Source organism: Elgaria multicarinata, chromosome 6 (genome assembly GCF_023053635.1).
Source record: "Elgaria multicarinata webbii isolate HBS135686 ecotype San Diego chromosome 6, rElgMul1.1.pri, whole genome shotgun sequence".
In the NCBI taxonomy this organism is placed as follows: Eukaryota; Metazoa; Chordata; class Lepidosauria; order Squamata; family Anguidae; genus Elgaria; species Elgaria multicarinata.
The window spans coordinates 108,507,464-108,532,905 of NC_086176.1; the positions used below are offsets into that span (position 1 = coordinate 108,507,464).

General features: G+C 41.3%; 1 protein-coding gene across 2 annotated transcripts in view; it reads left to right on the plus strand.

Moving 5' to 3' along the window:
- Nucleotides 1-25,442, plus strand: part of DYM (dymeclin) — a 228,634-nt gene that overhangs the window by 37,067 nt on the left and 166,125 nt on the right. For both annotated transcript variants that reach the window (XM_063128261.1, XM_063128262.1), the window contains exons 5-9: nucleotides 1,172-1,265; nucleotides 2,951-3,084; nucleotides 6,582-6,654; nucleotides 14,965-15,090; nucleotides 20,063-20,205. In XM_063128261.1, coding sequence (XP_062984331.1) covers nucleotides 1,172-1,265; nucleotides 2,951-3,084; nucleotides 6,582-6,654; nucleotides 14,965-15,090; nucleotides 20,063-20,205 — 570 coding nt within the window. The remainder of the gene's footprint in view (nucleotides 1-1,171; nucleotides 1,266-2,950; nucleotides 3,085-6,581; nucleotides 6,655-14,964; nucleotides 15,091-20,062; nucleotides 20,206-25,442) is intronic.

Below are 25,442 nucleotides of genomic sequence, written 5' to 3' on the forward strand. Positions count from 1 at the left end.
CACAGTGTTTGTAAGTACAATGGTGTAGTGGTGAATTTTGAAGTTCAGGAGCTCATCACAACAGGCCCCGTAGCCATGTCCTCAAGGATAGTCCAACATTTCCGGCAGCTGTGTTGATCCATTTCATTCGTGTGTCTGTGCGCGCACACACACACACACACACACACACACATACACTCATGCCACTAAATAGCAGCCGTACATAGCATAATAATGTTTAATTAACGTTTCAGCTCCACTACCTCACTGGTAAGTACTTGGATGAAAAGTAATTTTGCATAATTTTTGCTTGATAAATTAGAGCTTGATTAACTGGGGCACCTTTTTCAGTGAAAGAGGTTTTTTTTTAATTACTTTAACCCATCAAGTGACAGAGGCTGCAGTCTAGGACGTAAGCCCCATTGAATTCGGCAGGACTGAAGTTCTGAGTAAGCATGTATGGGTTTGTGCTGCAAATCTTGCAGTCCTGTTATGCATTTGTGAAGAAACTTGCAATATATATTATGAAAACAAAGAACCCTGAATTTTAAAGAATAGGAAGAATAGATAATAGAAGTGTGAATCTCAAAATTATACTAACTAAAGGGGAAGTTAATAGAAGTGTCTTTACCTGTTCTGTCCATGTTTAAGGCAGAACAAAACAAAACAGCCCAGCCCCACTTTAGGGAATAACCTTGTAGTGGCAGAGTGGCGGACTCAGTGTTCTTAGTTGTTATGGTGACATCCAGTTAAGTCCGTCAGTGAAACGGGAAGGGGGCCAATGCTCTCTGCCCACTGCAGCTCTCTGTGCACTTTCAAAATCTACTCTGAAGGGTGGGGTGCCCTCCAAATAGATTTGGGAAGTGTGGGGCGGCCTTTGAGGGCGAGGACTTTGCAACTTGATTCTAAGCACATTTGCTAGGAAGTATGTACCACTGTGTTCAGTTGGGCTTATTCCCAGATGCGTATACATAGGATTGAAGCTTTAATATTTTAAACCTGAAATAAGCTTTACAGCAGCCTTTCTCAACCTGGGGCGCTCCAGATGTGTTGGACTACAACTCCCAGAATGCCCCAGCTGGCTGGGGCATTCTGGGAGATGCAGTCCAACACATCTGGAGTGCCCCAGGTTGAGAACCACTGCTTTACAGGATCTGAAATGGTCTGTAACCTGTTCAATTCTTCCTCCTAGTGGAGAATAATCCTCGGACAGGAAATCTTGCAGCGCTGATTAAAGTCTTCCTTTCCAGAACCAAAGAGTTAAAAATCTCAGCAGAATGTCAAAAGTAAGTGCATTATGTTTGTGAGTTTAAGCTAGCTTTGCTGATTTTTAAATACGAGAACATTTACCACCAGGCTCATCAGTGTGTACTCAGAGCTGGTGGAGCCATGTGGCTGGAAAGCTACTCACCCAGGGGGATAGCTAAGTGAAATGCTGGTTTTAAGTATTTCTCACAACCCTCTCAAACTAGGTGTAGCTTGCACCTCCTGTAAGCTTAGTGAGTCCTGCCTCAGGCCTATTGTGGCTTTAGTACCAAATTTCATCATAGTACCTTGATTTATAACAATGGGTTTTCCTTCTGTTAATTGCCATCAGCAAGTCATACTAACAAGTTTGCATATCGCATCAAGCGACATCAGTAGTGGCATCAGGTCAGATAAAGGTCTTGCATTGTGTAACCAGCCCATGGCACCATCTTCTGTGTTCATTGGCGGCTGTTTGGCAGTGGGTCCAAAGAGGTTGGGCACCTCAATGTGGCTGTTAACATAGGTTCAGGCTGGCCAGCTAATTGCATGAGGCCCACCTGAGCCACAAATGTCTTCCTACAAATACTTCACACATGTAATGTCAAGAGAATCTGGCATTTCATCCATACCAATACTTTCAGAACTGGGGCTGTAGTTAGCAAGGTGCTCTATTCCCTAAATGTCTGTAACCTTATATTTTAAATAAATTTATTTAAAACTCCTTGCATGGTTCAGAATTCTGGGGATGAGTTCTAATGTTGGAAAGCAGTGGTGTCTTAATAGACTTTGCTGCGTGTTCCCAGTTACACAACAAATATTTGCTTACGTAAGTTTGTATTAATCTCTGGTGTATGTCTTACACAGGGCAGTGCTGCCCCATTATTTGCAGAGGGTGGGAAGGAGAGACAATAAAAATGGCGTCCCAATGCTTCTTTCCTAGGTTTATAGTCTGTGACTCAAAATTCCTTGGAGCTTAGAAGTTTTTAAGATAATGATTTAGCAATTATTTTATGTGCGTTCCCCCCCTTTTAGAATGTAGCAATCACTTCTAATGTTGTGCTACCAGCTGTCTAGTTTGCAAAATAAACATTTGTTTTTCAGCTTAAGTGATTATTTTTAGGCGTATTTACAAACCAGCTTGATGAAGCTTTGTCGTTAAACCTCAATTTGTTTTAAATCCAGCGCATTATCTCTGGAATACAGTCCTTTCGTATAGGATAGAAAATGTGACTTTCTGTTTCCTCCACCCCACCCACCCAACACCCACCCCAAACAGAGGGATTGTTTCAGCATTTGAATAGACTAGTTCGTATAGAAATTGCATTCTAGATGTTCTTCATCTTCTTTGAGAAAAGCAAGATGTGCAAGGTACTCATATCCCCAGTATACTTGGGGGTGATTAAATCAAAGAGCTGAGACAGGAAGAACTTCTAAGGCTGCCTAAACAATTTTTTGATCTCATGTCCTTTACAGTAAAATGGTGTTTCTTAGTAACGATAGCTGTTATTTCACATACAAATTTGAATATCTTTTTAAAATTAACTATTTAGATAAAATATTTTCTCTTTTTAATTGCATGCGCAACTATTTCTGGCTCACACAAGACCTTGGTTTTAACTCACACATGTGGCCTATAGAACTTGTGATAATGTGTATTTAAGTCCAGTTTTTGCATTACGATTGATTGGTAGATGTGCCGTTGAAACTTCTGTTTCTCTTCTAGCCACCTCTTTATCTGGCAGGCTCACAATGCACTGTTTATTATTTGCTGCCTGCTCAAGGTGTTGATCTGTCAGATGTCAGAAGAAGAGTTGCAACTTCATTTTACCTACGAGGAAAGAACGCCAGGCTCTTATGGTAAATATTTAACAATTCTAAGGGAACAAATGGCATCACACATTTACTAGGCTAAATAAAGTAATAAAGGCTACTTTATTACTGAAAATGCTGTCTGTTGTTAAGCTTCCCGGTTTTGGGTTTCATAATGCATGCATTTTATGATTGATAAATAGAGAACTCATTTTCAGAATGCCAATCCCTGTGTAACCAAAATGGCATTCTCGATGTACAGTAGGGGAGGCTTTAGCAGGCTTGGGCAAACCCCAATTTTGGAAGACGTACAACATATTTTTTCCAGAATAAAACCCCTAAGCAGTTTTCCTAGGGGGGGAAACCCCAGCCCAGTAAGGACTAGGCAGGCTGAATGGGCATGGAATACTTTTTAATATTTTATTTATTTATTTATTTATTATTTTATTTATTAAATGTATATACCGCCCCATAGCCGAAGCTCTCTGATTATGCTTACTGATTATGCCTCCCACCCCTGAAAAACCAGGGATGGAGAATGGAATGGAGTGGCTGAAAACCTCAAGAGTGTCTTGTTGGGGATATAGGCCGCATGCAAATGTTGCAGCATAAAATTAAATTAATAAACAATCATAAAATTAAATAAACAATCTCAGACTAGGACATGTATCATGTGAAAGCCATTCACTAAAATCCTGTTTCAGTCTTGAGAACTTGCTGTTGCTCTAAAACATCATGAAAAGTAAAATATTAAGATGGTTTTTATATCTCCCGATTTCGAGTAATACTGGAGTGAGGTGTGCTAGTTGATAATTTTATTTTAGCAGGCAATACTGCTTTTATTTGTCTCAGGAAATCAAGGGTGAGCTTTTAACAGCTACAGTAATATTCATTAAAGCTAAATCACTTGCCCGTAGAAGTGCTCCACGCAAGCCCTATCACACACAAATCCATTCATCTTGTGAGTTAGCTTGTTTATGTATGGCGCTAACATGACAGCGAACAGCAGCCTGCGCTGTCGTGCCAACTCTGCATGTGAATGGGCTGACTTGCATAGCAAGTGTGTTTTATGCATGACTGAGGATGACATTCTGCTGAGATTTTGCCCATTTAAATGGGCAAAAGCTTTATCCATAAATACTGTCATATCTGGTTCTTATGGTGGCATAAGGTACAGTGTTAAGTGCTCCCCCATTTTCTCAAGCCATAAGAAGTCCAGGGACATCTCTCTCTTAGTTATATTTGTTTTAGTTATAAATGTGCAAGCACAATGTATTGGAAGCAATTGATTCATACAGCAGCGACCACAGGCCCAGCATCAATTCCTCAAAGAGCAACTGTTTGGATCCCTGCAGCCCTCTACTGCTTCCAATTCAGCTGAGCACAGCTCTTTGCACACACACCCCAACACTCAAAAGCTCACTTCAAACATTTCTCTCTATCCTACTCACTAGTTCTGAACAGTGTCACATTCCAAAGGGAGAGAGAGGCATTAAATCACCCCCATCCATTAAGGAACATTAATTTTGTTCTGTCCCTGGATGGCAAAACTTTTGAGATGGTCCCATCCCTCCGAATCAAGACAGCAAATCTCGCAACAGTATATTGGTTGAAGAAAGTGGCATTTAATTGCCTTGTTTATAGACAACAGCATCTTTAAAAAAGAAGGTGCTTGTGTGTGGTCTGTTGGTTTGGAGCGGGGATCCAGAAGCCAGGAAATTGGAGTTCCTCCTTGGTGTGATTTCTGCTTCACTGTGATCTTCTGCCAGCTGATTGTTTCCTGCTTTAGTTTAGCTCTCTATAAAATTGGGATAATTTCCTCATTTGGGATGTTGTGAGGCTTGGATAATGATGGCACATAACATTCCCTTTATGCCAGGACTTAATTCTACAAACTCATGCATTGAAAGGCGCTCTCTAACCATGTGTAAACTCAAGAATGTCTTGGTTGCAAATGACTGGCGTGTCCTCAAGTAAGCATAATGGAAAGAGGATGGGGTGGGTGTGGGTGGGGGGAAGAATCCTGTTGCCTTTGGACCTGGCGAAGCAGTCAAATGAAAGCTATTACATTTTAAGGCCTTGCTTAATAACTGCATCTGAGAGAAGAACACTTCCCACTACATATTTTTTCAGCTGTGCAGTGCTCATAGTAATTTCATAAGGAAGTGCTAAATTGAATGAGTTGTGTCTCAGCCAGCCAGTTGTACCCATCATTTGACCTAACTTGGTAGTCTTCATAAACTTCTGAGATCCAGGAATTGCCTTTAACCCCAAACTGAAATGTAGGAACAACTTTAATTTTGAATTATATATGTGTCTTCTTTCTCTGTTGCTCTTTTTTTCCTCCATTCGTCTTTCTTTGCTCCTTACCTTTCATTTCTCTTGAGCTAGGCGTCTCTGCTATAAAGTTTAAAACACCAGGTGGAGCCTTTCATATAGCTTTTTTGCTCCTGAAGATCCATGGTGCTCAACCACTTTGAGTGGTGGGACTGATGACATCAAATCAGTACATGTATATTTTCCTTCAGATATGTACCAAAAATGTGAGGAGTTCAGAACTCCAGAAAAGTATCCAACTGTGTCATTCTGCTAGTGCAGATGATGTGTCATTTCTGTCATTCCACAATATGCTGGAGAAGAATCTAACTAAAGTTACACTTGTGCAAGTGTGATTGTGCATTGTGCTTGTGCAACCCATTGTGCATTATACACTTGCACAACCTGTTGTACATTGCGCTTCCACATCCAGTTGCACAAGCGTAATGCACAGTTGCTTGCACAATGGAAGGATCTGGCGAAGCGAAGCTCTGCTAGCACTATTTTACTTTGCGGAATGACACAGTTGGATACTCCCCAAAGCTCTTAATATCCTCCTAGCCTAGCTTAAATTGTTTCTTTGATATGAATGCGAGTATTACAATTTTTAATTATTGAGATCTAATGTGATGAACCAATGACTAGAGAGTTGGGACTCAGAGCTTAGAGTTTGGGGATAAGTCCAGCAAGCTCTATCTTGGGCAAATCAGACTTGATGCCCTATTTTATAGAATTGGAATAATAGTTACCTACCTCACAGAGTGGTTGTGAGAGACAACACGAAAAGCACTGAGCGCACTTTATGAACTCAGTCTCTTCATTTCATTCCTTCACCCCTCTCTGCCCTGTTCTCTTCTTGTGTTTCTACCCACCAGTTCCTTCCATTGTTTTATACTTTATTTCCATGTGACACAGTATACTAACCGTTTTCCAGACAAACTTCAGATACGTTTTGCCATGTTTATACTTTATCCATGGTAGTAACATTGAAAATCTGAAGATTCTGAATTCGTAATTTTGAGAGAATTAAATTCCCATACACCCTTTCGCCAAATTTCAGCATTGTGTTGTTCATTTGTTGTTGTTTTTAAAAAAACAAATTTTGGTGGGCTTGAACTACAGTCAGTGGGAATCTGGATGAAAATTGTGGATTTTCTCTGTAATGAAGAGAAAGCAAGACTGCTAATATTAAAACTTTCAGTAACGGTGTATATTTTTGTTTTCTTTAGGAACAGAATGTGAAGACCTTATAGAAGAGTTACTGTGCTGCCTCATTCAGCTAATTGTTGAGATTCCTCTTTTGTAAGTAGACTTTATATCATACAGGGTATAGAATATCTATTTCAATTGCCTTCTGAGAAGATGTCGTTCTCATTGTTGCAGAATTCCATAGCAATAGAAAATTTAGTCAACATTTTGCCAATTATATAATAGTCAAACAAAAAACACAGGGCAAAGGATACTTCTGTTGGACCAAGTAATGTTTGAAATGCCACAAGCAATCTTTTGAGTATTGGGGCAGGTGTTCAATGAAATAGGTGGTACAATATGTGATTTAAAAGAAAAACGAAATCAAAACAAAATAGTATTTTATGCCCAAGGTGATATTAACCAGATGATGGTGAGTGCTTCTTGAAACAAAATAGTAGGAAACCTTTAAACATAGTTTTAACAGGCAACATGGTAAGTTTATATTTCTATATGGTGGGGTGCTTTCAAAGTTACATTTCCCTCCATTTTTTCTTTTGGAAAAAGCAGCACAGTTACACATCCTTTTGTCCAAAACGTATTTATAGTTTAAGTTGATATTTCCCCCCAAAGGATGGGGTGGGGGTTTAACGAAGCAATCTTAACTTATCGTGTGTTTAGCTACCTCTTTTTAAAATATTTGTACTGGCTAGGCCTGAACAATCTCAGTAGAATTTGTTTTCTGTTTTCCCCAGATTAGCTGCTGAAGTTCATGTTTCTCTCTTTAGAGCCTTTTTATATTTTACATGGCTGATTTCTTTTTCACTTGGACGTTAGACAGCCATTTAGCATCCTGATAAAGTTGCTGCTGTTTTCTTTGGAAGCTTTGCTGTCATGAAACATGGTCCAGTCGTCATTACACTAATTTTGGGGCAGTGGTTGTCTAGTGGGTTTGTGGCATGATTTAGAGAAGTCTTTCTGATTATGCAAAGAGGCATTGTCGGTACTTCCTGCAATAATGATACCTCTGTCTGGGGCAGATTAGAGGAAATGCTGAGAGGTGGAAGGACTGAGTAACATAGACACATTCATAAATCATTCTCTTTGTTGGAAGGCAGCATGGGGCTGTATGGAGACAAGCGATAGCCAGTCACTCCATTTGAAAACAGGCTGCAACCACAGTCAACCCCTATAAAAATCACTCACCAGGATCCAGAGTCCCATGAGCCCAGCAGGGCTTTAGAGGCGTATTTCTTAGTGATCTCATCCCCTTAAAAATGCTGCGTGGCAAGAGACATTTGAATGGCGTTTCAGAAGCAATCTGTGACATGGAATGGGGGCAGGGGGCAATTGTTCAAAGAGAGGTGCCGGGACTAGTGTCTTCCATAAAGACATTATCTGCCCAAGATGCTGGGCTAAACTTAGAACCAAGTATAGCTAAATTAATGGCACCTGTGCCTATCTCTTGGTTTGTCCAAATGCCCACTTTTCTCTGAATAAGGTGCCCTGAGAGAAGAATGCTATTAATCTGAGACAAACCTTCTGCTGTGTCCAGGAATGAATTCGTTGAAAGCAGTTTGCTACGGAGACAACCGATGGCTGGGAAGATAGCAAGATGAAAATCAGCATTGGGAGAGGGGGAATAAACAACCCAAAGCTTCCAGAAATGAAGTGTGCATATTTCTAGGCTTTATTTCAATTCAGGATGTTAAATTTGAGTCAAAATATGGGATTTTGAAAGAAAGAAAAATGCCTTTGCCCAAGAGTGATCTGTATTTCTGACATTTTAATTGTGTTCAAATGAACTCTTTAAATATGGGACTTCTCTGCAATTCGCAACATGCATGAAAGGCATTGACATGTCAGATACCACAAAGGCTTTTATTTGCCTTATTATCTGTTCCTGCCATCTGGGTGTGTATATAGGTATGTTTAAATTTCCCCCTTCAGCCAGCCAGAATTATGGATGCTAATTTAAAAAAACAAGCAAACAGGCTTATCAACATTTTAAAGCCCTTTAGGTAGTTATGGGTACTAGAGAGTTGAAATGCTTAGGAAAAAAATCTGCACCCTAGCTTTTCAAATCTCATAGTCATCTCCCAGTGCCAGGATCATAGAATCATAGAATAGCAGAGTTGGAAGGGGCCTACAAGGCCATCGAGTCCAACCCCCTGCTAAATGCAGAAATCCACCCTAAAGCATCCCTGACAAATGGTTGTCCAGCTGCCTCTTGAATGACTCTAGTGTGGGAGAGCCCACAACCTCCCTAGGTAACTGATTCCATTGTCGTACTGCTCTAACAGTCAGGAAGACCCCGTTATTCCGTGTCCTGCACTCTGGCAGGATTGAGAAGAGATCCTGGCCCTCCTCTGTGTGACAACCTTTTAAGCATTTGAAGAGTGCTATCATGTCTCCCCTCAATCTTCTCTTCTCCAGGCTAAACATGCCCAGTTCTTTCCATCTCTCTTCATAGGGCTTTGTTTCCAGACCCCTGATCATCCTGGTTGCCCTCCTCTGAACACGCTCAAGCTTGTTTGCGTCCTTCTTGAATTGTGGAGCCCAGAACTGGACACAGTACTCCAGATGAGGCTGAACCAGGGCCGAATAGAGAGGAACCAGTACCTCACATGATTTGGAAGCTATACTTCTATTAATGCAGCCCAAAATAGCATTTGCCTTTCTTGCAGCCATATTGCACTGTTGGCTCATATTCAGCTTGTGATCTACAACAATTCCAAGATTCTTCTCGTTTGTAGTATTGCTGAGCCAAGTATCCCCCATCTTGTAACTGTGCCTTTGGTTTCTATTCCCTAAATGTAGAACTTGGCATTTCTCCCTATTAAATTTCATTCTGCTGTTTTCATCCCAGCACTCCAGCCTATCAAGATCACTTTGAAGTTTGTTTCTGTCTTCCAGGGTATTAGCTATCCCACCCAATTTTGTGTCATCTGCAAATTTGATCAGCGTTCCCTGCACCTCCTCGTCCAAATCATTAATAAAAATGTTGAAGAGCACTGGGCCCAGGACTGAGCCCTGCGGCACCCCACTCGTTGCCTCTCCCCAGTTTGAGAAGGTTCCATTGATAAGTACTCTTTGAGTCCGATTCTGTAGCTAACGGTGAATCCACCTAATAGTTGTTCCATCTAGCCCACTTTTAGCTAGTTTGTTAATCAGAATATCATGGGGCACTTTGTCGAAAGCTTTGCTGAAGTCAAGATATATGACGTCCACAGCATTCCCACAGTCCGCAAGGGAGGTTACCCGATCAAAAAATGAGATCAAATTAGTCTGACAGGATTTGTTCCTGACAAATCCATGTTGGCTTCTAGTAATCACTGCATTGATTTCAAGGTGTTTACAGAATGACTTCTTTATAATCTGCTCCAGAATTTTCCCAGGGATGGATGTCAGACTGACTGGTCTGTAGTTCCCAGGTTCCTCCTTTTTGCCCTTTTTGAAGATAGGGACAACGTTAGCCCTCCTCCAGTCGTCCGGCACCTCACCCATCTTCCATGATTTTGCAAAGATAATAGACAAAGGTTCTGAGAGTTCTTCTGCTAGCTCCTTCATTACTCTAGGATGCAGGATAAAGGGCATCAGTAGATTCTCCTTCCTCCAACACAGACACATGTACACACACACACACACACACACACACACACTTTTCAAAAGGCTACCTGCCAAAGCTTGAAAAATTAAAATCAAACCTAAAACTGCAAGAACTGTTTAATCTGTCTGTAAAATATATATGCCTGCCTCTGTAGTAGCTGCATTCAGAAAACATGGTTTGCCATTGTCAGCATGAACAACCTTGAGCATACATACCCCATCTTCCTCTTTTCCTCTGTTGATGGGCTTTTAAAGGGCATCTGGTTGGCCACTGTTTGAAAAGAATGCTGGACTAGATAGGGCTTTGGTCTGATCCAAGATGGCTACTCTTATGCTCTTAGATTAGAAAGTCTGTATCCTGATGAGTGGCAAACCATAGATTTCTGTTTCATCTGAATGTGGCAAACCATGGTTGCCTCATTGAGATGCAGTAGCAAGATATGTTTTTTCATTAATCAGTGTAGGAAGCTTCTAATCTGCTCCCCTTGCACAGAGACAAAGGGGAGAAAGGGGTGCACAAGTTCATTGTTGCATGTGCTCAGAATGGCAAACCATGGTTTGCAGTACATCTGAATGCCCCCAGTTTGTATGGCTAAACCATGCATCTGAACAGTTTTTGTTACTGACTGAGAGTGGGTTGTTGTGGGGATGAAAACTCTTTTGTTTGGTTTAGTCTTGCTAGAAGGAACTCTTCATTTAGGATCGTTAAATTTAGTTTCACATCACTTATATAATTTTTATTTGTATGGATTAATATAATTGTTGGTAGGGATGAGAAATTTAAATATTGAATGTCTGAGGTTTGCCCAAAGAATTACTCATAAACAAGACATCTTTATTTCCCCTTGTAGCCTCTGAATGCACTCCCTTCCTTTTTGTGGAGGTGGGAGAGCTTACTGGGAATATTTCCTGTTCTTTCCATTAAGAAAAGGTTGGCAGAAGAGGTCACTGTTGGACTTTTGCTTTCAATTGCTTTTTAAAAGTAAATTGGGAAGTTTTCCAAACATTTCTTGACAGCCATAAGTAGTGTATTCCTTGCATGCATGTTTGCCATTAGTGGGTGTTAATTTTGGGAGCTTTGCCAAAGAGGGAAGATCATGTTCACATTGAGCTCTTGTATTTGTGTCCTGAGACCGATAACCAGATACTCAGCATTGCTTTTCAGTGTTCTAAACCAACCTATCCTCTTTGGCGACTTCTCTTTCACCTTTCTGGTGGACCCTCAGGAAGTATGGCAGTCAAACCCTGTTCCTGTATCATTTGAAATTTGCAATGTGAATCAGCCTGTTCTGGCAATCTTCCTAAATGAGTGAACTTTGAACTCTTAATGCTTCCAGTGCAATACGTTTACTAGGCTGAAGTTGAAGAATAAGAAATGGCAATTGTTCAAAAAGCTAATGTGGGCCAATCTATAGATCAGCAGTTCCCAGTCTGGTGTTCTCAGCTGTTGGTCTGCAACTCCCATCATCATTTACTATTGACCATGCTTTCTGGGGATGATGGGAGTTGTAGTCCAACAACATGTGGGACCCAATGTTGAGAACTACTACTTTTAGAACATCTCTCCCATCCAGATATCATACATCAGCAAGGCAAAAAAGAGAGAAGAAGTTAAAGTTAAGATGAAAATTATTCAGCTATCGTTTCTGTAAGCTGAAAGTAAGAACCAAGTAGGCTGACAAACTCACTTCGTAATCTTGAATGTAATCTTTTTTTAAAAAAAATCCCCTGTGATTCAGATCACAAAAACGTTTTGTTAGAAAACAACTTGTATCTCTGAAGGGTCCATTTATTATTATTTATTATTATTTATTTATATAGCACCATCGATGTACATGGTGCTGCACAGACCACACAGTAAATAGCAAGACCCTGCCGCATAGGCTTACAATCTAATAAAGTTGTAGTAAACAATAAGGAGGGAAAGAGAATGCAAACAGGCACAGGGAAGTGTAAACAGGCACCGGGTAGGGTGAAGCTAACAGTATAGAGTCAGAACAAACTCAATGTTTAAAAGCTATAGGGAAAAGAAAAGTTTTTAGCTGAGTTTTAAAAGCTGTGATTGAGTTGGTAGTTCTCAAGTGTTCTGGAAGAGCGTTCCAGGCATGAGGGGCAGCAGAAGAAAAAGGACGAAGCCGAGTAAGGGAAGTGGAGGTCCTTGGGCAGGCGAGAAGCATGGCATCAGAGGAGCGAAGAGCACGAGCGGGGCAATAGTGTGAGATGAGAGAGGAGAGATAGGCAGGAGCTAGACCATGAAAACCTTTGAAGGTCAACAGGAGAAGTTTATATTGGATTCTGGAGTGAATTGGAAGCCAATGAAGAGATTTCAGAAGCGGAGTGACATGGTCAGAGCAGCGGGCCAGGAAGATGATCTTAGCGGCAGAGTGGTGGACAGAGACCAGCGGACTGATGTGGGACGAGGGGAGGACAGAGAGAAGGAGGTTGCAGTAGTCCAACCGAGAGATAACCAGTGCGTGAACGAGAGTCTTGGCAGAAGAGACAGACAAAAATGGTCAAATCCTGGCAATATTATACAGGAAGAAACGACAAGATTTAGCTACTGCCTCGATATGTGGAATAAAGGAGAGCGAGGAATCGAATATAAAGCCAAGACTACGAGCTTCCTTGACCGGAGTAAGCGTGACATCGTTGACAGTAAGAGAGAATGAGAGGTGAGGAGAAGGTTTAGGAGGAAAAACAAGCAGTTCAGTTTTTGCCATATTGAGTTTCAAACGGCGATGAAGCAGCCAGGCTGAGATATCTGTAAGACATGCCGAGATACGATTGTGAACATCAGGAGAAAGTTCCGGAGATGAGAGATATAGTTGTGTGTCATCGGCATACAGGTGATATTGGAGGCCATGAGATTGAATAAGTTTACCCAAGGGCAGCATGTATAGAGAAAACAGCAACGGGTCAAGCAACGAGCCTTGCGGAACCCCTACTGAAAGGGGAAAGGAGGAGGACGAGCTGCCGTTAGCCGACACGCTGAAAGAGCGACCCTCTAGATAGGAGGTGAACCAGTTATAGACAGAGCCACAGAGTCCAAGGTCATGGACGGAATCTAAGAGAAGATCGTGATCAACCGTGTCAAAGTGTGCCACTTCTCTGAGAGTGACCATTACTTAGTTGTGGTAAAGTTTAAATGTTTTAAATCAGGGTTCCCCAATGTGGCCCCCACGAAGCTCTCTGTTCCCTTTTTTCTAAAAAAAACAACACTTGTCAAAAATGTTAGGGCAGGTTTCTTTATCTCCCTTTTTAGCTCTCTATTATTGTTCGTGATCTTTCTCTCGCTACTAACCCTTTACCTTGCTATTTCCACCTCCCTGCCGGCCTCCCTGTTTCCGACCCCTCTTTAGTTCACTGTTTTCCCACCTCCTAGCCTCTGGCCCTTCTCTCTCTCTACCGTTTTGCCTTGCCATTTTGGCCTCCCTCCCAGCCTCTAGCCTCACTGTTTCTCTCCCTCACCATCTCTGTGGCTCAGTTTTGATGTGCCAGGTCCCCACAGTGGCCATTTTACGACTAGTCACATCTTCCGAGAGGGCCATTTTGTGATGGTTCCCACAGTAGTTTCTCAATTCCCAAGGTAGGGGGACCCCTGATTTAAATGACCCTATTTAAATGGAGAGTCATTGTGTGAGCCTTTCCCATCACAATTTCCTTGTTTGAGGGCTCTACCTACCGAAAGCATCATATAAACATTATCCTAGCCACAAGGGATGGGAGATGCTTTTATGTGAGAAGCTCTCATGTGGTTGGGTAATATTTAAAGAGAAAAACACAAAAATGCTAGAAAACTGCATACGAGTGACCCACAAATTCATGAATTGCTAAGAGAAAATTATTTAACAATGGAAATGCTCAATTTACGTGTCATGCCTAGCCTGCTTCAAGTACAACATATTCTTCTTTCAAGGCAATTCATTTGTATTAAATATTTGCTATTTACTAGTCTCTTGAATAAGGAGTTTCTTTTCCTTTTCAGAGGACGCTTGTCCAGTGTCCTTTCTTATCTTTTGGGTGGAACTATATATTATGCGCAACACAGGGCTACTGCTAAAAATGGCATCCTTAGGTCAAGACCCAGCTGTGACATGTAGAAACACTTACCCCCTTATTGTGGATTATTGTGTGGTGTGTTACCCACTACTTGCCAGATAATGATGTGGGAGTTGGGAAACACACAATAACACCACAGCATGGGGTAAGGGATCCTCAACATCGCAGGGAGAGAACGCGATATGGGGATGCCAGTTTTGGTGGCCGCACCTCATACACACCTTCTAGCTAAATGTATGCACTTAGTTTATTTGTAGTTATAATGAGACCTCATTCAATTAACTAAGGTTGCAATCCTATACACACTTACCTGGGAGTATGTCTCATTGAACTCAGTGTGGCTTATTCCGGAGTAGATGTTTGTGTGATTATGCTGTAACAGAACAAAGAAAAATTACCTGTAAATGAAGCTTTTCATTTAAATAATTTATAATATATAAAGGATGATGGCTATTTCATTGTAAGACGGAGTGATAAGGATGGTCGAAATGGGAGAATACTGAGTAGTGTATTCTTGACTCATTGCCTGTTTGTAAGTACATGTGGAAGAGAGTCTGTGACTTACTGCTGACAGGAGCCTGGGAGTGGTGGGGGGCATCTTTTCTTATTGTCAAGGACTCCCTTGTGCCAGACTTTTTATAAATGCTCAAAACACTAATTTCAGGCATTTGCGTATAATAGAAAATTTCAGCTAATAAAGATATATTCATTGGTTTGAATTCACAGTTGGCATTATTGTTTTTCCTCCCCATGCAGAGACATAACATACAGCATTTCTTTGGAAGCTGTGACGACACTTGTTGTTTTCCTCTCCTGCCAACTTTTCCACAAGGAAATTCTGCGGGAAAGCATCGCTCATAAATACCTCATGCACGGTCGATGGTATGTCAAACCATAGTGCTGTTAAGTATATGAAAAGAAATACTTGCTTAGTCATTAAAATTGTGTGTGTATGGCTATCTCAGGGTTAAACAGAGAAAGTCTATCTGTGGGCAATTACCTTGAGATAGAGGCTCTTCTGGGAACCTTGCCAAGATTCTAAGTTAGCCTCATCACAGCTGTATGTAATGTAGATAAGAATTGTGTAGATCTGTATATAGTTTCTCACTTGTGTAAAATGGAACTGATCACTGCTTACTGATCACTGCTCTCTGATCACTGCTTACTGATCACTGCTCTATGATCACTGCTCTCTGTGTATGCCTCAGTGTGCTGATCTGAACTGATCTGAATTGAACTGCACAGAAGCCTGAAGGAAATAAACCAGCTCTGCTGTGTAAGACCTGTGTGATGTGTGTTTGTTTCTGAGCACAAACAGAGTTCTAGAGAGAGAAAAGTTCTGGCACAATAACCCAACAAAGGTTATGGGCCCAGTCTAGCCTAGACCAGCCTACGCCAGCCTAATCCAGGCAGAAGAACCAGAACTTGGTGGGAACGGTGCAGTATCAGAACCAGGAGTCTGCTAAAACAGAAAACTGTTGATGAAGGAAGACATCAAGCTAAAGCCAGTGCTGCAAAGTGAGGAAAAATCTCAGTCGGCTGACTCTGAGGAGGACTCTGAGCAGGAGGACGGTGAGATACAAATTCCTAAAGCAGAGGAAATGGCAGGAGCTAATATGTCTGGTTTGCATCAATTGTTGGAAAAGCTGAATGACTCTAACTATGCATTATGGTCTTACAAAATGCAAATGTATCTGATTCAGGCTGAACTGTGGTATGTAGTCACAGAGGATCCACCAGATAGAGCAGATCCACAGAATGCTAAATGGTTTAAGGACGATGCAAAAGCAATGGCAGTTATTGCATTAGCTGTGGAAGACTCTCAAATTTCCTTCATTCAGTTTTTGAATACATCAAAAGAGTGCTGGAATGCGCTACAAGCTGTATATCAAAGAGAAACAGCGGGCAGTAAAATAATTCTAACCCGGAAGCTGTATGGAATGAAGCTGAAACCAGGGGAGTCTATGTCAAACCATTTGAAAAGCATGAGAGAAATCTTCAATCAACTCAGGGCACGAGGGATGGAGTTTACAACTATACACCAAGTCTATGTGATTTTGTCAAGTCTTGATTCATCGTACGACGCGGTTGTCACCATGATGGAAAGTCAAGAGGAGAAAAATTTAACCCTCGAGTATGTAGCTGGAAAACTACTGGAAACCTATGAAAGAAGACAAGCTTCAAAACAACAGAGCCTTAAACATCCTGTGGCTGAATTTCAACAAAGCCATAAATCTTCTGACGTGGTGGCTGCATTAAAGGCAAGGAAATGCTTTAACTGTGGTTCCACAGGACACTTAAGGCGGGATTGCAACAAGAAGAAAAAGCAGTTGACAGCAAAGTGGAGAGAAGAAAACAACATGAATGAAGCTGAATCAACAAAGAAGTGTCTTCTAGCAAGAGTCAAAGAGACAATGAATCCTTGGTTTTTGGACTCTGGGGCTTCAATAAGTATGGCAAAAGACAAACTTTCATTTGTAACCTTGGAAACTTCTACTTCAGAGCAAAAGTGTGTTACCCTTGCAAATGGAACAAAAATCCAAATTTGTGGTGTGGGTAATGTATATTTTGATTGTCTGGGAGTTGAACTACAAAGTGTTTTATATGTACCAGAATTAGAAACAAACCTTCTAAGTGTGTTTCAGTTAACAGAAATGGGATATGAGGTTTGTTTTACTGAAGAAAATTGTACTATAAAACAGGGAAACAAGGTGTGTGTGCAGGGAATAATGAAAGAATCTTTGTATGTGATTAATACTTGTACAGAAAATGAAGTTGTAGCCAGCAAAGTCACAACAAAAACAATAGCCAATTGTAAACCACACCAAGAGTGTATCCATTTAACTCATAAAAGGTTTGGTCATGCTAACTATAAAACAATTTCTAAGATTCCAGAATTGTGTGAAGGGGTGAAAATCAAACCATGTTCTAACTATGTAGAATGCAATGTATGCAGTGAAACCAAGTGTCATAAGTCAAACATTCCAAAACATAGTGAGAGAACAACAAAAAGAATTTTTGAATTAATTCATGCAGATCTTGCAGGTCCTTTTGAGACAAGTCAAGGAGGAAACAGATTTTTCTTGTCTATTGTTGATGATTACAGTAGATTTGGATTTGTGTATGTGTTAAAACAGAAGAGTGAAACTTTTGGAAAGTTTAAAGCCTTTGTTAAGTGGAGTAAAAATAGATTTAAAGAACCTATAGCTAATCTAAGAACGGACCGGGGAGGTGAATTTCTTAGCAACCAATTTAAAAAATTCCTCAGTGATGAGGGTATACAACATGACCTTACTGCTCCATATTCACCATTTCAAAATGGAGTTGCAGAAAGGAAAAACAGAACCTTGCAGAACATGTTAAGAGCTCTATTGAAAGAGTCAGGATTGTCTAATCTGTTCTGGGCAGAAGCTTTGTCCACCTCAAATTATTTGTTAAACAGGCTTTACCACTCTGTACATGAAAAAACTCCATATGAAATGTTTTACAAAAGAAAACCTAGAGTGTCACATATAAGGGTTTTTGGAAGTAAATGTTTTGCTCATATTCAGAAAGAAAACAGACCAGGAAAGCTAGCTCAAAGAGGTTTGGAATGTAAACTGTTGGGATATGATACACAAACAAAAGGCTATCGTTTGTGGTCTCCATATCACAAAAGTGTAATTGTGAGCAGAGATGTAGTTTTTCATGAACAAATGCAGGAAACAAAACAGTATGTAAGTTTGCCTGTAGAACAGAAAGCTGTAGAAACAGAAGAAATTCCTGAACAATCTCAGCAAGAGAGGGAGGGGGAAGAAACTGTAAAGGAGAAAACTATGCCTGTAACTATGCCAAGACGATCAGAAAGGGAACGCAAAGCTCCAATTCGTTACTCAGATGAATACCAAAGCAAACAGGTTTCTCATAGAGCTTTACTAATAGCCTATGAACCTACTTCATTTGAGGAAATTCAGGAAATGGAACCTACAGAAGCTCAGGGCTGGCATGAAGCAATGTCAGAGGAAATCAGAGCAATGGAAAAAAATGAAACGTGGGAGCTAGTACTTTTACCTGAAGGTCGTAAAGCCATTACCAGTAAATGAGTATTCAAAGTAAAACAAAATGAGAAAGGACAGGTGGAACGTTCAATGGTAAAACACAAAGAGATGTTTTAAAGCTGGGTCTCAGATTGTAACACAATTTAAACAACATGCGCAAGAGGAGGACTGTTAAGTATATGAAAAGAAATACTTGCTTAGTCATTAAAATTGTGTGTGTATGGCTATCTCAGGGTTAAACAGAGAAAGTCTATCTGTGGGCAATTACCTTGAGATAGAGGCTCTTCTGGGAACCTTGCCAAGATTCTAAGTTAGCCTCATCACAGCTGTATGTAATGTAGATAAGAATTGTGTAGATCTGTATATAGTTTCTCACTTGTGTAAAATGGAACTGATCACTGCTTACTGATCACTGCTCTCTGATCACTGCTTACTGATCACTGCTCTATGATCACTGCTCTCTGTGTATGCCTCAGTGTGCTGATCTGAACTGATCTGAATTGAACTGCACAGAAGCCTGAAGGAAATAAACCAGCTCTGCTGTGTAAGACCTGTGTGATGTGTGTTTGTTTCTGAGCACAAACAGAGTTCTAGAGAGAGAAAAGTTCTGGCACAATAACCCAACAAGTGCCACTTTCAATATAAGATTGTTGTCATTATTGGAGTTTATTCAATGCTTGTGTTTGCCTTCTCAATGTTGCAACTGCTTTCATTTAGCTATATGTTTATCTGTGATACCAGAGTATCTCTCACTTTATAATACGTATCTTAGAATCTTGGTGAATTTGGAAGGTTCAGCAGATCTAGAACAATTTTTTTTTAAAAAAAATGCTACAGAATTTTTCAGTGCACAAAGTGCTTCATAGTATTATTTCGCTTACAGCACAATCCTGTGCATATATTCCTGCAAGTATAGGGTGACCCTATGAAGAGGAGGCCAGGGCTCCTGTACCTTTAACAGTTGCTTAGAAAAGGGAATTTCAGCAGGTGTCACTTGTATGCATGCAGCACCTGGTGAAATTCCCTCTTCATCACAACAGTTAAAGCTGCAGGAGCCCCACCCTCTTTTGTATCTGATCAAGAGGGCAGAGGGCTCCACAGAAAAGGCCCTCTCACAAGCAGTCACCCACAGAATTTCAGTACGTGGGGGCGCTTGGAGTAGAAGACCCACTGCATTGCCAAAAGTTCTCTTGGCTAACTTCAGTCCCACCTTTAACTAGAAAAAACCAGCATTGGGGAAAGGGAAAACATCCACCCCTTGAGACATGGACCAATACATGCATTATAAGCCATAAAATGTGCAGGAGACCAACCTGTAAAAAGCCAATCGGGGAAATGTATTCTACAATGAATTGTCCATTCTCCATACTACGGGAAGTTGATTTGAACCACTCTGGTGGACCATTTCTGAGATGAGGAAGTACAGAATATTTAATTCTCTGGGTTAGGTTGGCCAGTTCCCTCCAAAGCACCTAAGAATATGTGTGTGTGTGTGCGTGTGTGCGTGTGTGTGTGTGTGTGTCTCAAAATAGTAAAATGCTTTTAAAATGGCAGTAGCCTCATCATGTGCACAGTTGAGAGGATGTCTCGGTACAATCAGAGACTTGAGATTTGTTTCCAAATGCCTGTGCTTGGGTTCTGGGTATAGATTATTTAGACTGAAGTGCTGGTGTTAAGAACCTTTACATGCATCTTTTACTGTCCTGTTGTCAAATGCCTTTTTAAAACTTCTTTAAAGCTTGGCGTTTATGTAACCTAAATATTATTTCTGTGCCGTCATAACTCAACTTAGACATCTGGCTCTTTTGCATTTTCAGTCTCCCATATACCAGCAGGCTTGTGAAAACTTTGCTATATAACTTCATCAGACAAGAGAGAAGCCCTCCCCCAGGCACCCATGTCTTTCAGCCAGAGTCAGATGGAGGAGGCCTGCTTTATGGAATTGCATCAGGAGTAGCAAGTGAGTCTTAATTGTGCCAGTGCTATCTATGTCTGAGTCCCTGTGGCATCCAAGCCTTTGATTTTACTGCATGTGTGGTTTACTTGCCTATCTGTGGGAATGAGGACGGGATTCTGGGAGCAATAGGAAAAACGGAAGCAGAGCAGGACTTGAGCTGTGCTGAGTGGGAGGGATTTTGCTGTGGGTTTAAAAAAAGGCTGAGGGAAAGCCTAGCAGTAATTCTGTAGCATGGATATTTTTCCACTTCTATTTTCATAGTTCTTTTCTAAAATATGCTGTCAGATGGTATGAATTTCTTTTCACCTTTATAAAGAATAGACAACAAAAGTAGCATTGTTTATTACGATCTATATCTGGAGAGTTAGTTGTCTTAATCATTTCACCCCAGCCTGCCTAGCCCATTGAAGCTGGCGTGGCAAAGCCACACGAGTTTCAAATGTAGGGCCCAATGGATCATGCCGCCTTTCACTGTGATACCAAGTGAGACGGAAACCCTCATTTTTATTTATTTCGTTTTTATACCGCCCAATAGCCGAAGCTCTCTGGGCGGTTCACACAAATTAAAAACCATTCAAAATATTCATATTTGGTCATGTGAAGTGCCCTGATCGTGTTGCTCCTACATCTCCCTTATAAGGCCGCCCAGGAGATATGGCAGACCATTTTGAAGGTATAGAAGAGCAAACACTTGTGAGTGTTGGCAGCTGTTTACATTGCAGGGGCAGCTGTGTGTCCCAGTAGTAGACCAGTTTTTTATGCCGTATAAACAGGTATTGCCTCGTTGTTGTCTTATCAAGTTTTAAGTTTTCCTTCTGCTCTGACAGGAATCATATTTTGGTACGTCCTGCCTCCTTGGGTATTTGTTTTCAGCATGAATCAATTGTGTGTCTGTAGGGAATGCTGACAAGTCCTAACCACAGGGCTGTGTGTGGTAGGAAGGCTTTCATATGCGTTTTATTTCCTCTTTTCCCCTCCCCTGTCTGCAACTCTCCTGCAACAAAAACAATTAAAGCAGATTGTCTGCACTTCCTCCCCGTTAAAGACCCCACGGTGAGCAAAATGTTAATCCTAAACATACTGACAATTTTCATTCTTGTGATGTCTCACGGCAGCAGAGAGCAAAGGAGGACTTAAAAAAATAATAATGAAGGGTCTTGGATGTACTGAGTTGCAAACAGTCTACATCTGCGTGGGCTAGATTTAACCCTTTAGTAGTCACAAGTCAGATAAAGAATATCCTGTAGCATTGGCAGTAGACAGTTTGTTGAAGCTGTGGGTGCTTAAAGAGCAGATAGCTTTATTTTTGCTAGTGATTTCGTTACTTGAAAGGCGCCTTCTCCCTGATTAACATCCTCTTCAGAAGCCCTCCTCTGAGAGCCCTTGCCAAATGAAATGAGGTGGGTAACCACTGGGCAGTTGGCCTTTTCAGTAACGGTATCCCAGTTATTGAATAGCCTTCCAGGAGAGGTTAGCCTGGGGCCATCTTTCTGGTCTTTATGGCACCAGGAGAAAATCTTTTTATCAACCCAGAAAATATTTTTATTCACCCAATAATACTGAGTTCTTTAGTTTTCAGTGTGTTCAGACAGTATTAAGACATGAGGGGTGCAATCCTGTGGCCCCTAGACAGAGTCCGGGTGGGGAGGTCAGTGGATACTTCGGAGTCCTGGATCCAAAGTCCCAAGAATCCAGGCTGCACCCTCTCCCTCACAGCTGGTGCAGAGAGGAAGGGAAAGGCGGCATGCTGGTGGACAGGGAGGGGATAGCTTATACCGTATCCACAGGCCACCCCAGCCTCTGCCCTTCCCCTTCCTGCTGTCTCAGAGTAGGGGAAGTGCTAAGGTGAATATTGTCTCTGCTGCTCTTCCCGCTCTGCATTGGATGGCCATAAGCCTCTGAATTTGGAGGCTTACAGCCATCCTGATACGATTGCACCCTTACACACCTTCTTAAAACTCGTCTCTTCACACAGGCTTTCCAGGAAGTATGACACAGCCAACTGTGGTTTGTAGCACATGGTAGAGTTTGCAGTTTTACTGTTGATTAATTTTGCACTGTGTGTTTTATTGCATATTGTATTGTTCTGATGCCATTGCATTTTACATTCACAGCTTTGATACCTCTGTGGAAAGTAGTATATAAATAAAATAAATAATAGTTCGTTGTTGTTGATGTTGTTCCTGGAGGCAAGGACTATCAATGGCTACTAGCCCTGATGGTTGTGTGTTATCTCCAGTATTCGAGGCAATAAGCCTGTGTACACCAGTTGCTGGCGAACATGGGTGGGAGGGTGCTGTTGCACCATTTCCTGCTTGTTCATCCCTGGCTAATGGCTGGTTGGCCCTGTGTGAACAGAGTGCTGGTCTAATGGACCCTTGGTCTGATCCAGCAGGGCTCTTCATATGTTCTTATGTTGTTGTATGGTGTATCTGTCTAGTGGGCTTCCCAGAAACCTGTTGTGGGATGAATATATAGATACTGTTTAAATAAATATGTATTTATCTATTTAATATCCACTTTTATGCCAAGGATCTCAATGTTAAACTGAGAGTGTGTGACTGATCCAGGATCACCCAGTGAGCTTCATGGCTGAGTGGGTATTTGAACTTGGGTCACCCAGGTCATTGTCCAACTCCGGTGACTACATAGCACTGGCTCTCAGCTTTTTGATTTCTTTATTCATAACCGACCCTCTTTCCCTCCCAGGGGGTGGTAAATTTGCAATAGCATCTCGGATGACCGTTGCCTACAAATTGTAGGTACGATTCCGTCTGGGGCTCAGGCATCAAAATACAGCACCATGTACATTGATGGTGCTATATAAATAAATAATAATAATAATAATCTGTCTGTGCAAGGATCCTCATGTGCTAAACTATGGAAACAGGAATTGTTCATGGCTTGGGGAAGCATGGTAGAAGGTAGAATCAGTTTAGAAGTTGGGCGTGAAGTCAAGAAGTTTGAGAGATGTTGCAGCAGTAATACAGTATGTGTTTCTTTTTCCCGCCCTCTGCAGTGAAGTGAAATCCCATGCATGCAAGTGGATAACCTAGAAATATGGGAACTTCTTTTTTTCTTTAGTAAAATCTATCCAGTGACTAATTTGCTGAGCCATATTAAAAAGCAGGCCTGTGTTAACTTGCCAGGAAAGTTTACAGCCCAGCCGTGACAATGCATCTGATTTTCCTCTTGGAGGCAGTAAAAGAGCACTTTGTTCTTTGGGATAAGTACAGGGTATGCTGCTCATAGAACGGGCAGCCACCCACAACCCTTTTTGGCTCTGTTTAATTTAGAAACATGCATATCATTTAACATTTTGACTTGCAAGACTATTGCTGTTCTTTCAAACATAGAGCAGTTTTTCTTTCCTCTAAAGTCACGGATAAATTGCTTAAATTGTTTAGAGATTCCTGGCAGCCATCTTTCCGAACAAATAGGACTCTCTTCCCTCTTGTGCCAGAGACGGGATCGTATAAAAAGTCTTCATTTGTCAGGGTTATCAAAGTGCTTAACGCATTTCCTCCGCGGAAAGGTGACGTTTAGTGCATATGTAGTTCAATGGAGCTTGATTACTGGAAAAGCCTGAAAACGGGTTTCCCCTCTCAAATGTCAGAACATGAAGTCTGCCTTTTAGCAGTAGCTAGGGCTCTAGTACAGAGCAATCCAAGGCATGGCTAGGATGGAAAAGGGTGGATTTGCTGTAGAAGACTGGAATATTTGATACTTGAGAGAGCGCCTTCTCCCTTACCAACCTGCCCGATCACTGAGGTTGTCTGAGGGCATGCTCCTGGTGGTTCCATATGGACCTGTGGCCCGATTGGAATCCACCAGGAGAAGAGCCTTTAGTGTAGTAGCCCCTTCTCTGTGGAACTCCCTGCCCCTGGAGATCAGGCAGGCGCCAACCCAAGGCTGCTTCCAGCGCTTCCTGAAAACAACTCTGTTTCGAGAAGCCTTCCTCAGCTGACTAACCACTGTTTTTCTGGTTCCTTTGTTTTTAAATTGAACAACTCTAATTTGCTTTTTAAAACCTTCTTTCTTTTACTGTTTATACCTATGTTTACTGCTCTGGAATCTGGGTTAGATAATTAAGTGGTACATAAATATTGTAAATAAAATAAATAAATATAAATCTGAAAATAGGACAGACTACTCAGCTGGGAATTCTCCTTTACACAACTTAACAATTTTTTTAATATACATATTCTTGCATGGGAAGTTTTGAGTAGTTTATGTGGGGTTTGCAGCCTTACCTCATCCAGTCACCAATCAGGTCCACACCCATTCAGCTTCGACATTGCTTACAGCATTAGGTCCATCCAGAGCATCTGCAGGTCCCAATCCTTTTCCCCAATGATAGGAACTTATCCATGTTGGCAAATTACAGACTTTCTCTAACCTGGCACCTTCCAGATGTGTTGGACAACAACTCCTATCATTCCTAGCCAGCATGACCATTGGCCATGCTGATGGCAGTTGCTGTCCAGCACATCTGGCCAGGCTGGGGAAGGTTGCTTCGTCTGCTAGAGCAGGGCCCATGGGCACACCTAGAATTGTGTGAAAATGTCATGGGCGCCTTCACAAAATGGTTGCCATAGGGGCATAGCCTTTCACAAATAGGTGCCCTGGTGGGTTTGGCTGGCCACAAAAAATTCATTTCACTGAAGGCAAATTGCTAAAGCTGGGAGGCAAATAGCTTGCCTAAGAAACTGCAAATTATTATTATTATTATGAGCCAAAGGTGAGGAATGACCCATAAAACCACTCCTTTGAATCTACAGTTTTCTACATAATACTTATTTCACATGAGGCAAGTAAATTAAGTTCCCTAAATCATCTCTAAATAGGAAATTAATAGGGAAATTACCCCAGATCAATTCCGCCCAAATTCATTATTCAAATCAATCCATTTAATTCTCAGTCCATTCATCTCCCCTCTGCCGGTCAATTCACCCCCTTCCTCTTTCCCTCCCATGATCACCACTGAAACATACACATGCATCCTCCCTCTTTCGGAAAACAAAGATGGCAGGTGACTTTGCTTTGCAGCGCATCTGGCCACCTTTGGTTAAAAACATTTGTTTTTATTTTTTGGGTAGGGTCAGAGGACCTTTTGGCCTCCAAGGAAGATGTCGGTGGGTACCATGTGGGAGAAGGGAGAGCTAAGATCTTTATTAAAATTCACAAGCAGTTACATTCATTTTTGGCTTATACAACTAATGTGTTGCTATGATTACATC